This window comes from Haliotis rufescens, unplaced genomic scaffold (assembly GCF_023055435.1).
Source record: "Haliotis rufescens isolate VD_foot unplaced genomic scaffold, xgHalRufe1.0.p SCAF_15, whole genome shotgun sequence".
In the NCBI taxonomy this organism is placed as follows: Eukaryota; Metazoa; Mollusca; class Gastropoda; order Lepetellida; family Haliotidae; genus Haliotis; species Haliotis rufescens.
Window position 1 is genome coordinate 10,544,665 of NW_025963835.1, and position 13,374 is coordinate 10,558,038.

The 13,374-nt window shown below is 38.4% G+C and overlaps 1 protein-coding gene across 1 annotated transcript in view; it reads left to right on the plus strand.

Moving 5' to 3' along the window:
- The window catches only part of LOC124110410 (antiviral innate immune response receptor RIG-I-like), a 29,624-nt gene extending 19,316 nt beyond the window's left edge, over positions 1 to 10,308 (plus strand). Inside the window, exons 13-16 of the mRNA XM_046469762.2 lie at positions 5,723 to 5,858; positions 6,750 to 6,989; positions 7,628 to 7,795; positions 8,221 to 10,308. Of these exons, the coding sequence (XP_046325718.2) occupies positions 5,723 to 5,858; positions 6,750 to 6,989; positions 7,628 to 7,795; positions 8,221 to 8,837 (1,161 nt within the window). The 3' untranslated portion in view covers positions 8,838 to 10,308. The remainder of the gene's footprint in view (positions 1 to 5,722; positions 5,859 to 6,749; positions 6,990 to 7,627; positions 7,796 to 8,220) is intronic.
- The last annotated feature ends 3,066 nt before the right edge of the window (positions 10,309 to 13,374 follow it).

A 13,374-nucleotide genomic window follows, 5' to 3' on the forward strand; every position in this document is an offset into this window, starting at 1 on the left:
GTCATGCCACTCTTGAGTATACATATCCCTCAGCCTTTGTTTTATTTTTAGCAAAAAGAGATTTTCATCGCAAATATGTTGAGAGATCCATACAAATGAAAAGCCTGAAGAAAACAAAATATATCTTACATCAGACACCCAGGTGTGTTTATCATTATCATCTAACTGTTTAAGTAGATTGTAACATTGTTTTGGATATCGACATTGATTCATACGTAGCAATCTCAACCAGTATTTAAGTACCCTTATTTTGCTAAACACGAACATATTTAATCGTCCAGTTTCACCAAGAATAGCTTTATTAGAGGCATATTTTCCGATACAAAGATAATTTTTAAAATAGGACGTATGTACTTTTTCTATACATTCATAATATTTTGCCCCCCAGATTTCAGCCCCATAAAGTAATATAGGAGCAATCTTACAATCAAACATTGTACAAGCTGTTTCGAATGTTATATAGCTATTTCTTTTGAAAACATGATAAATGGCTCTAGTGGCTTTAGAAGCCTGTGATGCTAGGCTTTTACAGGCCATTGACCAGATTAGCCTTGAGGAGAAAAATACTCCAAGATACTTGTAGTAAGTGACAAGTTTTACATTTATAGAACCATAGAACCATTTTTCATTTTTTCGTATAATGCCACCGTTTCGGAAAACAATTGTTTTTGTTTTATCAAGATTCACACTTAGGCCCCAGGTAATGCAAACTTTTCTTAAGATATCTAATTGTCTTTGTAGACCAATAACTGTATATGAGAACATAGTCACATCGTCGGCAAAAAGTAGTAGCATAATATCTTCAATACTTTCTGAAACAAACACACCATGAGAGCACGTTTTATAAATGTCAGTTACAAGCTCATTAATAAAGAAGATAAACAGAAGCGGGCTTAAGATACAGCCTTGTCTTACACCGGAGCTAGTTGTAAACAAATCTGTTCTGCCTTTGTCTGTTTTTACACAAGCCTTAACAGCAGAATACATACTAGCTAAGACATTTTACAACTTGCCATGGCAACCTTTTTGTAAGAGCATATATAATATTTTTTTCCTTTCCACAAAGTCAAAGGCTTTCTTGAAATCAATGAAAGCACAATAAAATCGCCCCCCTCGCTTTGATAAATATTTAGTACAAAGAGCCTGGAGTGTGAAAATGTTGTCTGTTACTGAATAGTTGGATCTGAATCCAGCTTGTGCTTCATGTATTAAATCGTTTATATCCATCCATGATCGTAGTCTTTTTTCAAGTATTGACGTGAATAATTTCCCAGTTGCATTTAGCAGGGATATTCCTCTATAATTGTTTGGGTCAGAGGTAACACCAGATTTATGTATAGGTATTATAAGTCCAATGTTCCATGCTTCAGGGAATATACCGGTATCTTATATCTTATTAAATAAAGGTCTCAAGTATTTAATAAGAATTGTTTCTGAAAGTTTAAAAAATTCTGGAGGGATTCCATCTTCACCAGGAGATTTCCCGAGTTTTAATCTTTTTAACGCTTCAGCTACTTCTTCATCAGTAATAATATCTGATAACAACTCATCTGTAAGGGGTAAGCTATCACAATTATCACAAGAGTGACTGTCAATGAATTCATTTACAAGTACATTAAAATCTTCATTCACTTCTGTTTTGTTAGAGTTTAACCAATCTTTAAAATATAACTGAAGAGCATCAGGAGATATTGCACATTTAGAGTGTTTGCTACATAAAACCCGTTTAAGGGTGTTCCAAAATGTTTTACAATTACCATGTTTTGCAGCATCTTTCAAATCTTCAACTATTTTACCATCAAATTGTTTCTTTTTCTGACCACAGCATATTTTGAATTTTCTTTTGGCTGCAACATATTTTTGCAAATTTTCATTACATTTGAACTGCTTAAATAAATTAAGATACCTATATTTTTCCTTTTTCAGTTGAGTACATTCATGGTCAAACCAAATTGGTTGATTTCTGGATTTATTGTTGAATAGTGTACAAAAACCTCCAGAAGAACAAGCAATGTGGATCAGTATATCTCCCAAAGTCTTGACTGCAGTATTTACATCTGTTTGTAAAGCTGTGTAAAATTCTTTAAATATATCAGTAGACTGTAGTAATTGTTTATATTTCAGAGCATGTTGATCGGTTAATTCATATCTAGGAATGGGTGATACTGTTGTTATATGGTCAGTATTAGTAATCACATTATCAAACATGTGAGATATAGTACAGATCAGAGGCATGTGGTCTGATTCTGTTCTTGAACACACTTTGAGATCTACTAGTTTGGGGAATATGTCTGTTGACACAAGGAAATAGTCTACAACACTTGTGCCTAGATGCGAGACAAACGTGAAATTGCTTGGAATGTCAGACTTCATTCTACCATTAACAATATGAATACCAAATAACTTGCATAATTCAAGTAGACAGATTCCATAAGCATTTACATCTTTATCACAAACATCCCTTGAAAGGTTAAATGAGTCGCTAGTATAATCTTCAGGAAGAGGGAGGTAATTTATACTGTCATCTCGAATAAAATCCTCTCCATGTCCTACTCTCGCATTGAAGTCCCCACATAATATGTATTTACACTCATCACCATAATCATAATTTATATGTAATAATTGTTTCTCGATTATATCAATGCCATTATCATCTGAGTCAGTATACAATTGTGACTTATTTGGATGAACATACACAAAACCAAGTATAAGTGGGGAATTTCTCTCAGAATCAAGCATATTAAAGAAAACACAATTTGTCCAGTATGTGTATATCCTACTAAATTGGGAAGTGATGTTATGACTTATGTATACAGCTATACCTCCTGAGTAACGCCCATACCTCGATAATCTTGATGGGGGACTTACAAAACAATCATGAGAATCAAATAATGAGTATAGCTTATTTTCATCAACACACCAAGTTTCAGTGAAGCAGAGCACATCAAATTGTGAACAAAATGAAATAAAATCAGGATACATCAACTTTGATAAAAGTCCATGGATATTCCAAGAACATATTGTGTACACTAAATTTATGAATTTACCATCGTTAACATTGTAAGAGTCATTTTGTGCTTTTCTGTAATTGGGACCACTGCCAATATCCTATGTTGTATTGTTGATTGTACTGTCCATTCTGTTAGGTGACCTTGGTCGCCAGTTTGTTTTCAATGAGTGAATCATAAGTCCTGATTCTGCGCCGTCAGTAAGACACTTTGGGAGCTTTGCCCTTGACAGAGTGTCTGCAGCAAACATGTACTTTCCTGGTACGTAAGCCACATCGAGTTGATATTTCTGCAACCTTATAATCATTCATTGCAGCCTCAGTGATGCTTTGCACAGGTCCTTTCGTAAAAAAGTTTCGAGTGGTTTATGCTCGCTCTCAACTTTAACAATTTTGTTATAAATGTACTGGTTAAACTTTTCACAAGCGCACACAATAGCCAAAAGCTCTTTTTCACTTTGTGCATAATTTCTTACCGCTTTTGTGAGAGCTCTTGATGAATACGCTGATGCATGACTCCCAAGCCATTTTGTGAAGCATCAGCTTGTACGTACTCTCTTCGTCAAAGAACTTGAGAACTGGGTTGTTGGTCAGAACCGATTTCAGTTTAGGTAGGATTTCTTTTTTGAGAATGTCTGACATGTTTGGGATATATACTGAGATAAGAAACTGATAGTTCCCAGTTGTCTCCGGTTTCAAGTCATTTTCTGTGATAATGTTCCCAAGGTAATTAACTTCTTTGACCTTCAGTTGAACGTTGTATCGTTATCCCCGCCACGAAGTGTGGCGGAGGATAGAGGAGTTCGTCCATCCGTCCGCTTCTCAATGGAGACAAATTTGTCTCAAAAACTATTTAAGTAAGAAAAATGAAATTTTAGACAATGATACACACTGATTTGTTACTGGTCCCGATTTCAAATGAGTTAAAATTGGTGTCTTAGATTAATCTTTGACACAGAAGTGGCCCTTGTTCCATGTTTTTCAACATAGTGCATACTGCAAGAAATGGGGGCGCGTTTTCCCAGAACCTACTGTGGTGGTGTATTTGAATGAAACTTTGCAAGCTTATCTAAGAGATACTTATCAAAACTAAATTGGTGCATTAAAAAAAATTCCAGAGAAGAGTCGTTTTGTGTGTATTAATTTCACATTTAATATATATTTCTGATGACGTAAAGTGACCCTACTGCTTATCTCTTCTTAAGGCTTTCGAGGACTCTTTTTTGTAGTTCTTCATTCTTCTTTTGAAAAATTACACCTGCCTAAATGATCCTCCATGGCAATCGCTTAAAGCGGAAGAGCCAAAATGGAGCGTTACAAATACACATTGTGAAAACTTGCCGGTTGCTGTCCTCCTCATCCAGTGTCACGTTCTCTTGATCGCGTAGTCACTGAAGTGATAATTTGCCATCCGGTTTCTCAGTGTTATTTCCATAATATGTTAAAATCACAATTGTTGGTCTGATGAGTTGTTTACTGTGCAGCACATAAAATACTGACGCAGTAGTACCTTTGCTTCAGCTCCCGTGTCAAGTGTTAACTTGATATCTTTGTCTTGAACACTTATGCCATGATGTCTCACAAATGTAAACTCAAACAGATCAAATAAACATTTCTGCAACATGATTTGAATATATTTGTTTATATTTTGATATGAATTATTAAGCAAGTGTTTGCACTATGACACTTGGATTGTTTTTGATGTGCCACTTTGGGCGTGCCTGACTCGAAAAACAGAGGAGTATATTATGTCCTCTATACCCAGATTTAGTACACATAGGGCCATGAGCTGGGCTCTGTCTGAACAGATGCTTGGTTCCACAACGCTTGCAATCGGAGCTTTCATATCCGCTCGTTAGTTTCCAGCGACAGGTTTTACGACGTCGTCCTCTCTGGTGTGCATGAAGAGTTGCTTCCCTTTGATCATTTTGAATCTACGTGATCTGAGCTGCCGTAGCTTCCCATAATAAACGTTCCTTTGACCTCTCATCTGACTAAACTTATCCTGTCTCGAATCATAAAATCTGATCGATCACATTATTCAATGTTTACCAGGTTTTTTTTAGTTCTGTGTTTAGTTCTGGGTTTTGCTTGCACAAGCCATAATCGATAGCGCTTCATAAGTGTTTTTGGGGGGGTTGCAATACTGTTCGAAATTCGTAATGAAAGGCCCTAGCTTACCTAATCCCCTAGGGTGTCGAACTTGATGATGTCATAAACGTCGATGGATTCGTCACCGCTACAATGAAGCAACATGGCGACATTCGTCGGCTCGTCTATGCGTCCGAGGTTTCTGTATCCAGAATCTCCATGAAATTTCATTCGAAGGAAAGAGGGTCTGGTATTTTGAACCGATACATAATGCCTTGAAAAATATCGGCTTATCTCATACACTTCATCTTTGACAAAAGTCATGGATGTTCCAAGACCGGACGCTTTATTTGTGTTCCTTACTGATTGGTAAATTGATCATGTGACACACACGCGACATTGCATGTTGCTATATATTTCACAACCCTGCCCATGTTCTTAGCTTTCGTGGTACACGAATAGTACTGCGTCTTACTTGACTGCGTATACAAAATATACGACTGATGAGTTTTAAAGATGCACAATTACCAATAGTTCCTGTCTTTTGGCACGTATCCTAACTTGCCTCGGTTTCTGAAGATGTTGTTATTGGCTAATAAATATATGTATTGTTGCCATTCTCAGATCTATAACAATGCGTTATTCATCAACGAACATTGCCGAGCCCTCGATGGAATGCTTGTCATTGAGAAGGCCTTTCGTGACCCTCTACCAAATGTCGGATGCAACACAGAGATTTGGCTTAACAGACTTTATACTGGTACGGATATAAGAGTTTTAAGAGTTTTCATTTGCCCGTTGATATTTACCGATTTCCTATGAGGTAGAAGCAGTCGTAATTGTAATTTTTATATTACAAGATACAGTGGCAAGAACTTGCAAACAAACTGACCTGTATCACAATACCTTTTGCTGCAATATCACGTGCGAAATAAATAATGCAAAATAGTAACATAATCCTTCATGGGTTTGTGTACACTGCGATCCCGCATCACCCGACCACTTGGTGGTGTAGCGATGAGGCGTAGCTTTTCATATAATTCTCACCTGTCTTGCCTTTGACGCCTGAAGGAATTGGTTTTGTCAGATAATCGAGATTGGCTATTCTCTGACGTTGACGTTCCATGTTATATTTGGTCAGCTGATTAAATGAGACCGTTTTTACTCACTGAAGTGAAATTAAAGCGGCTTACCGGATCGGGTGGTCAGGCTCGCGGACGTGGTTGATGCATGTCATCGCTTCCCAATTGCACGGATCGATGCTTATGATGTCAATCACTGGATTGTCTGATCCAGACTCGATTATTTCCAGACCGCCGTCAGATAGCAGGAATATTGCTGCGTGCGGCGTTAAACAAACGAACAAGCAAAATTGTGTGCGAACCTTACAGTTGCTATAACTGCAAGCATATGGCCCTTGTTGCATGAGATGTAACCATCATGTAATCTGAACGCTAATGTTCCTGAGCATTTTCCTGAGCATTTGCTGCTTTCCTTCTGGCTTCGACCAGGTAGCGGCTTGATTCGTTGGATAAAAATAGCGACGACACTGACCAGTGGTCATGTAAATTCGCGGATGATGGAGGGAAAGTGGTGTATGCACAAACTGGAAATATTGGCGACATTCTGGGTTGCATTTTTATAATTGCAGAAAATTGGCAGAAGCTTGAAGCAGAATCGAGAACCCATGTCATCCTGAACCCACGACTCATCTTACTGAAGTTGGAAGTGTTGAATCAAGTCTGTAAAAAACCCACTTCCAGGATTTTGATTCTTGTGAAATTGCGTACTCTCGCTAGAGCCCTCTGTCGAGTGTTGACTGAGATGGCGGAGACCAAACACCTGAACCCAGTGATTGTGACCGGGTGTGGAGCACCGGGTGATAAAGGAGGTTGGTGAGAAAGAGTGAGGTACTACTTAATGGGATGGGTCGGCAAGTGAATTAGATACAGGAGCACTAATAAGTCATTAGGTTTCATATATCTCCAATTCTTAATAACCTTGCAATCATTCTTTGAAAAGGACATTACAATTTCTTTGAAACATTTATCCTTACGCTTCCTTCTTCCAACATACTTTCAATCACATCACAGCGTGTCATCATGAGGATAGATGCAAGCCTAATTTATAGAGAATACAAAAATTGTTCTGTCTGTTCAGAATTAAATACTAAATATTAAACATGTGTTCCGGGTGACGGGGTAGAGGATGGAGGCTATTGGATTTGTCCCTGCGCCACATGCTCAATACATATATATATCCTGTTATTTCTTTGTTGTTTATTGTTTAACAGCGCATTCAGCAATATTTCATTTTCTTAAAGAAAATTAATATTCTGTACCCGAAACTGCTGTGAAAACGTGATGGAGACCTAGGTCTCCATGCTTCATTAGCTGTTCACTGCTTGATGTTCTGAAAAATACTATGTGCACCTCCTTTTGGCCAAAATAATCGTACATCCCATCGTTTTTCGATTCCCCCTTATATTATTAAACAGTTAAGCAATTGTAAGAATTGCAATTGTTTCAGGTATGACCCGGCCTCGGCAGATTGAAGCTGTTAAAAGTTTCAAGTGGGGCCCGAGTCGTGTGGCAGTTGCGACTTCTGTGGCAGAGGAGGGGATAGATATCACCACGTGCAGCTTGGTCATCAGATATGAGTATGTGTCCAATGAGATAGGCATGATCCAAGCAAGAGGTAAGATGTGATCTTGATATGTGTAATATATGTAGTTTATATAAATATGGATACTTCTGGCAACAATATCTTCATTATTAAACCAGTAGCTCAGTCTGCATAGGTGCCGCAATTCACTATGCTGCGTTTGTAATGACAATGGGTTCGAATCCAAGCTTCCCCCAAATTAGGTATCTAGGTTTGTCAGCACCACACCCTTGCTTGGGGTTTCACCAAAATGGTAAACGTCTTAGACCATCATCACGTCAAGCTGACACGCCATGATATAACTGAAATTATGTTCAAAGTGGCACTCACTTCTCGTCTCACTATTATATCAGTATCTAAGACAGGTGTTAAATCCAACTTATTCATTTATTATATCGCTTCGACTGCTGTCTGCGACACATTTGTAGGTACCGTATTACAACTTCTGTGTTGTCAAGGTCGAGCATCGCGAGTCGAGGACGGCACCTATTGTCTCATTACCGGGAACTCTACATTGGCGACTAGGGAAGAAACCAACGCCCAGTTAGAGATCGTCATGAACGAAGCTGTTGATGCATTACAGAACGAGTTCGACCAAGATCCCATCACTTTCCGACAGTCGATTGAGGAGATTCAAAGGAAGCAAAAACTGGAAAGAGAGCAAAATGAACAAAGTTCCAAAAAGCGTCCGAAAAACCTTGCGACATTTCGACTACATTGCTACAAATGCACTGTATACATATGTGAATCTTCTGATATTAGAGTTGTCAACTCGGCACATCACATGGTGATGGCCCCCAGCATTGGCAAGTTAATTACAGTGAAAGACAATAAGAAACCTGTTGAGTTTGATGGCTTGAAGAAGTACTGCAAAATCCACTGCAAAAAGTGTGACCTCGACTGGGGTGTTGGCATGGTGTACAAGGATGTCAAGTTGGTTGTGTTATCAATGAAAGGCGTTATGGCTTACGACAGACGTGGTAACCAACATCATCGCAAATCTTGGAAGGATGCGCCGTTTGACTGTTCAGCAATGACGGAAAGGGATATGTTGAATTATACGGAATCCTTTTGAGTGATACCATATTTGCAGAAATTATGCTATGCTTTGGGAATTGCAAATAAGAACAGTACACACCCGTGAAAAAGGCAGGGCTCAAGACGAAAACGGCAGGGCGCACATAAACTTTAAGCTTCCAATTAATAGGCATTTCTGAATCTTAAACTTACATAAAATAGGGATTGTAGATGGAGTTGTAAAATATTGTTGATGTGTAATTAGATAACGTATAATCTGTTGTCTGATATATATTTTGTCTTGTACATGTTTTCAAATGATTCTTTCTGCATTAATTCTACGTTTTGGTACAATTTAGAAAGGCTTGTGAAAGGACTTCAGTATTAAAGCTGTCCTTTGCGTTTTGGCGACCAATCAAAAGAAGCGTCCCACAATTATCACTACTTTCAGTTAGGGGAACACCTCGAAATGTACGAGTGATAACGATTTGACATCGCGTTTAGCCAATGGGCTTCACAGATCGCACCCATGTGAGAAATCGTACCAATGTTTTCGAGTTGACGAGCTGATGCTTTAACCTCCGGGCTACCCAACCGCCCGCACGAAAGTGGATATGATCAAAAATGGCTGCATAAAATAGTGAATAGTTACCAGAATACCGAGTAATATTGGCAGTGGAAATTGCATTGTGATATTGTTATACACAGTGACTGTAGATGGCAATTAGCAATTTTAGATATTGCAAACCTGATGGACAGTTCGATAAACTGAAAAGTATGTTCAATTATTTATTTACGTACTTGTAAATGTAATGTTGTGACAATGACATGTTGTGTTGTTACTGATTTGCCACGATACATACTGGTTACATAATACACACGGGCTGCAATATGTTAAGTGAGCGTAGCCACACATTGTTGCCAGTAAACAGGATAGAAATCATGATACACCACATTTTTTAGCGACAACACACACGAATTTATCGTGTCATTTTGTCTGGGGATATCCACTTTGCTTGCCTCGAAGAAACTGTGGTACACATGAACATTTTCAATACCTCTTATGTATGAGAGTGCTATTGACCAATCTAGGAACAATATATAAGTTTGTTTCAATGCGATTTTAGGCATTTTCTGTAATCAGACTGGTAACCGACTAAATAAATTGATTCAGCCAATTGCGTCATACTCATTCTCTTATCTAACACCAAAGAATTGAAATAAACATATACAATGTGGAAGCCCATTTCTGGTGTCCCCCGCCGTGATATTGCTGGAATATTGCTAAAAGCGGCGTAAAACCATATTCACTCACTCACTGAAATAAACATACCTGGTACTGCTTACTGAGCGCTGTGATAATGTACCGTTATGATGGCAGGTTACTATATTTCATGGCTGCATTTCATCCTATTTCAAGACAACTAAGAATTTGTCACCACGACACTCAACGAGAACGATTTATGATCATTTTTAGGAATTCCGGTACGGAACGGAACATTAACCAATAAATGAAATTATAGAATGTTGACACTTTTCTCATTTAATTCTGTAAAATATCAAAAAAGGGCCGTTTCAGTTTCAACATCGCAAGCATAGTAACATATTTGAGGATCTATGGGGTCAGGGATTGATCCAGTGAAATTCTGGTGGTGCCATCTTGAGAATGGAATACAGCGTCCAGGATTGATACAGTGAAACCCTGGTAGTACATCAGGTCATCTTGGGAATGGAATATAGCGTCCAGGATTGATACAGTGAAACCCTGGTAGTACATCAGGTCATCTTGGGAATGGAATACAGCGTCCAGGATTGATACAGTGAAACCCTGGTAGTACATCAGGTCATCTTGGGAATGGAATACCGCGTCCAGGATTGATTCAGTGACACCCTGGTAGTAAATCAGGTCATCTTGGGAATGGAATACAGCGTCCAGGATTGATTCAGTGAAACCCTGGTAGTACATCAGGTGATCTTGAGATAGGAATACAGCGTCCAGGATTGATACAGTGAAACCCTGGTAGTACATCAGGTCATCTTGAGATATGAATACAGCGTCCAGGATTGATACAGTCCCTGTTCTTCTTTTTTGATATGTAAATCAGTGATAGACATGACCATGGACTATATCCTATCAGTTGTAAAATCCGTCAAGATACAAGATAAATGTTCTATATCGGAATACGTAATCGTTCAACGTCCATCATTGCTTAACAACGTGACAGAGACGAATGTGCTCCATCGAGCATTCAAGCTCCGAGGAATATTTTTTTCAAAGATAAAAGCCACAACGCCGTTACGTTGAAAAACGAAAGATTACATGTTCCGTATTTTTTTCGTGCTCCCTGTACTCCTTGGTTAAATCTGTGAAACATCTGGCACACAAACACTCGCAAATTTAGCAAAACATCAGAAGGGCAAATATTCATGGAACGAGGTTTTAAAACAGTTCAGAATTCCAATAGCCTCAAATGAGTTGCTTCCCTTTGATAGTCAGCACTTTGATATTCACAGGAAAAAGTAATGATTCGACACAAAAGGAAGATAGAAATGCATTAAAGAAAAGAAGACCTAGAAATCGGCCAACAAAATGGAGCAAGATTTGCGAAACATTAAGTTTTCGCTATTATTCTGCTAAGATACTTTATTATCTCAGTATTTGTCCGTAATGAATAATTACACGAAGGGTTTATTGAAGAATAATATAGAGACCCTGTAGCCGAGGCAATTTGAGCCATTTGTGAATCTTATTGTTAGCAACCTTACATAGCATCACAAGAAGTGTACAGCGAATTATGTCGCCTCAGACCACTGGACCACCCATGCCACCTATCGCAATTACGACATATCATGACCATGCCATTATGCTCGTTTGTCGACATTTGTGCTTGACGAATAATTCTTCACAAATGGTGCTTTGGAGCTATCTGTAATTTATATTTTTACCTCTCTGGTTCAAGGAAATGTGTATCAAGAGCAGTACAATTTCTGGTTTTAGCAGAGATTTCGTATGATTATGGAAAGATTGTCACTTAAATGTATACACAGCGTCATTATTAGAAGGGATTATTTAGGTATGTAGGGTGTCTAACATGAACATATATCAAAAAGCGTCAATAGGCCTGAGCATGTTGACTAATTAACTGTTGAAGAACATGTTTACTCCCAAGGCGTAAGTTACTGATATGACATTGTCTCCGTTTCATACAAAGCAGTTATTACGTCTAGATCTATAGTTGAAGTGACCTCACACGAGACTGGAGAGGTTAGTTCCCTTTATTCTGACACTCGGGGGATGACAAATACATGTTGTATTTTTCCGTCAAACATTAATATACCTTAAATATTTCGCTGAGATATTGGTCTGTTCCTACGTGTATGTTGAACTGGATAAGGAACTGGAGATAACAATATCATAGTGTTGTTGTGTTCGGATGTTATCGTAAGTACTGTTTATAATGAATATAGAAAAAAATTATTTGGATATTAATGTCCATAAACGTAGAAAATATCTGCTGAAAGCACTACCTGCCTGTATACATGTATATACCCCGAATGTTCCTGCAATGTGCAACCGACTGCTTCAGAAGGCACCACAATAAGCATTGTAGAGAGAAGGGCAAACACCACAGTGAGTTATTGCTAGGATGATTGGCAAACGAAGAATCGGTAGTGTAAACCATTGTCACTGGCTACGGAACTCTATAGTTACAGCCACTGTTACAGTGTAAGTATGTTAACACAGACATCTTGATTGCAGGACACAAATAACATATATTCATAATGATCTAATATCTCCATCTCAAGTATGTAAGAAACGCATGGTGTTATGTGCGGAAGATATCGTAATTATTGTTTGTAATGAATATTGTGAAACAAAGAAATTGGATATTAGTGTTGATTAAAGATGAAAATGAGAATATGAAGCAGTAAGATGAAAATACCAAGTGTTTATTAAACAGCTTAAGGGGCTGCAGTCAGACTGGCTTACCCAACTCAAGCAACACTTGCTTGTGTATCACAACACAATCGAATAGCTACATGGAATCCTTCAGCGTTTCGTTTGTTTGTTTGTTGTGTGTTGTTTAACGCCGCACTCAGTAATATTGCAGCCATATATAAATATGTAAATAATCACGTCTGGACCAGGCAATCTAGTGATTGGCATCATGAACATCGATCCACGCAATTCGGACACGATGACATGCATCAACCAATTCAGCGAGCGTGACCACCAGACCCCGTTAGTCGCCTCTTGTGATAAGCAAAGGATTGCATGGAGTATTCGGCGTTGTGTTTTCTTTTAAATGTTAGAAATATTGGACAGTTCACGAATTACAATACTCACAATATATGATTGTGTGTGTGTGTGCGTGTGTGTGTGTGTGTGTGTGTGTGTGCGTGTGTGTGTGCGTGCGTGCGTGCGTGCGTGTGTGTGTGTGTGTGTGTGCCAGTGTGCCAGACAGAGAGGAAATGTAAGGTAGGTTAAATGCCCGAACGTTTATATATCACGAAAATATTTTTCCTTGTGTAATGCATATGTAGTTCATAACTCATAATGCACAATTCATGCACGTACGATCATCACAGGATGT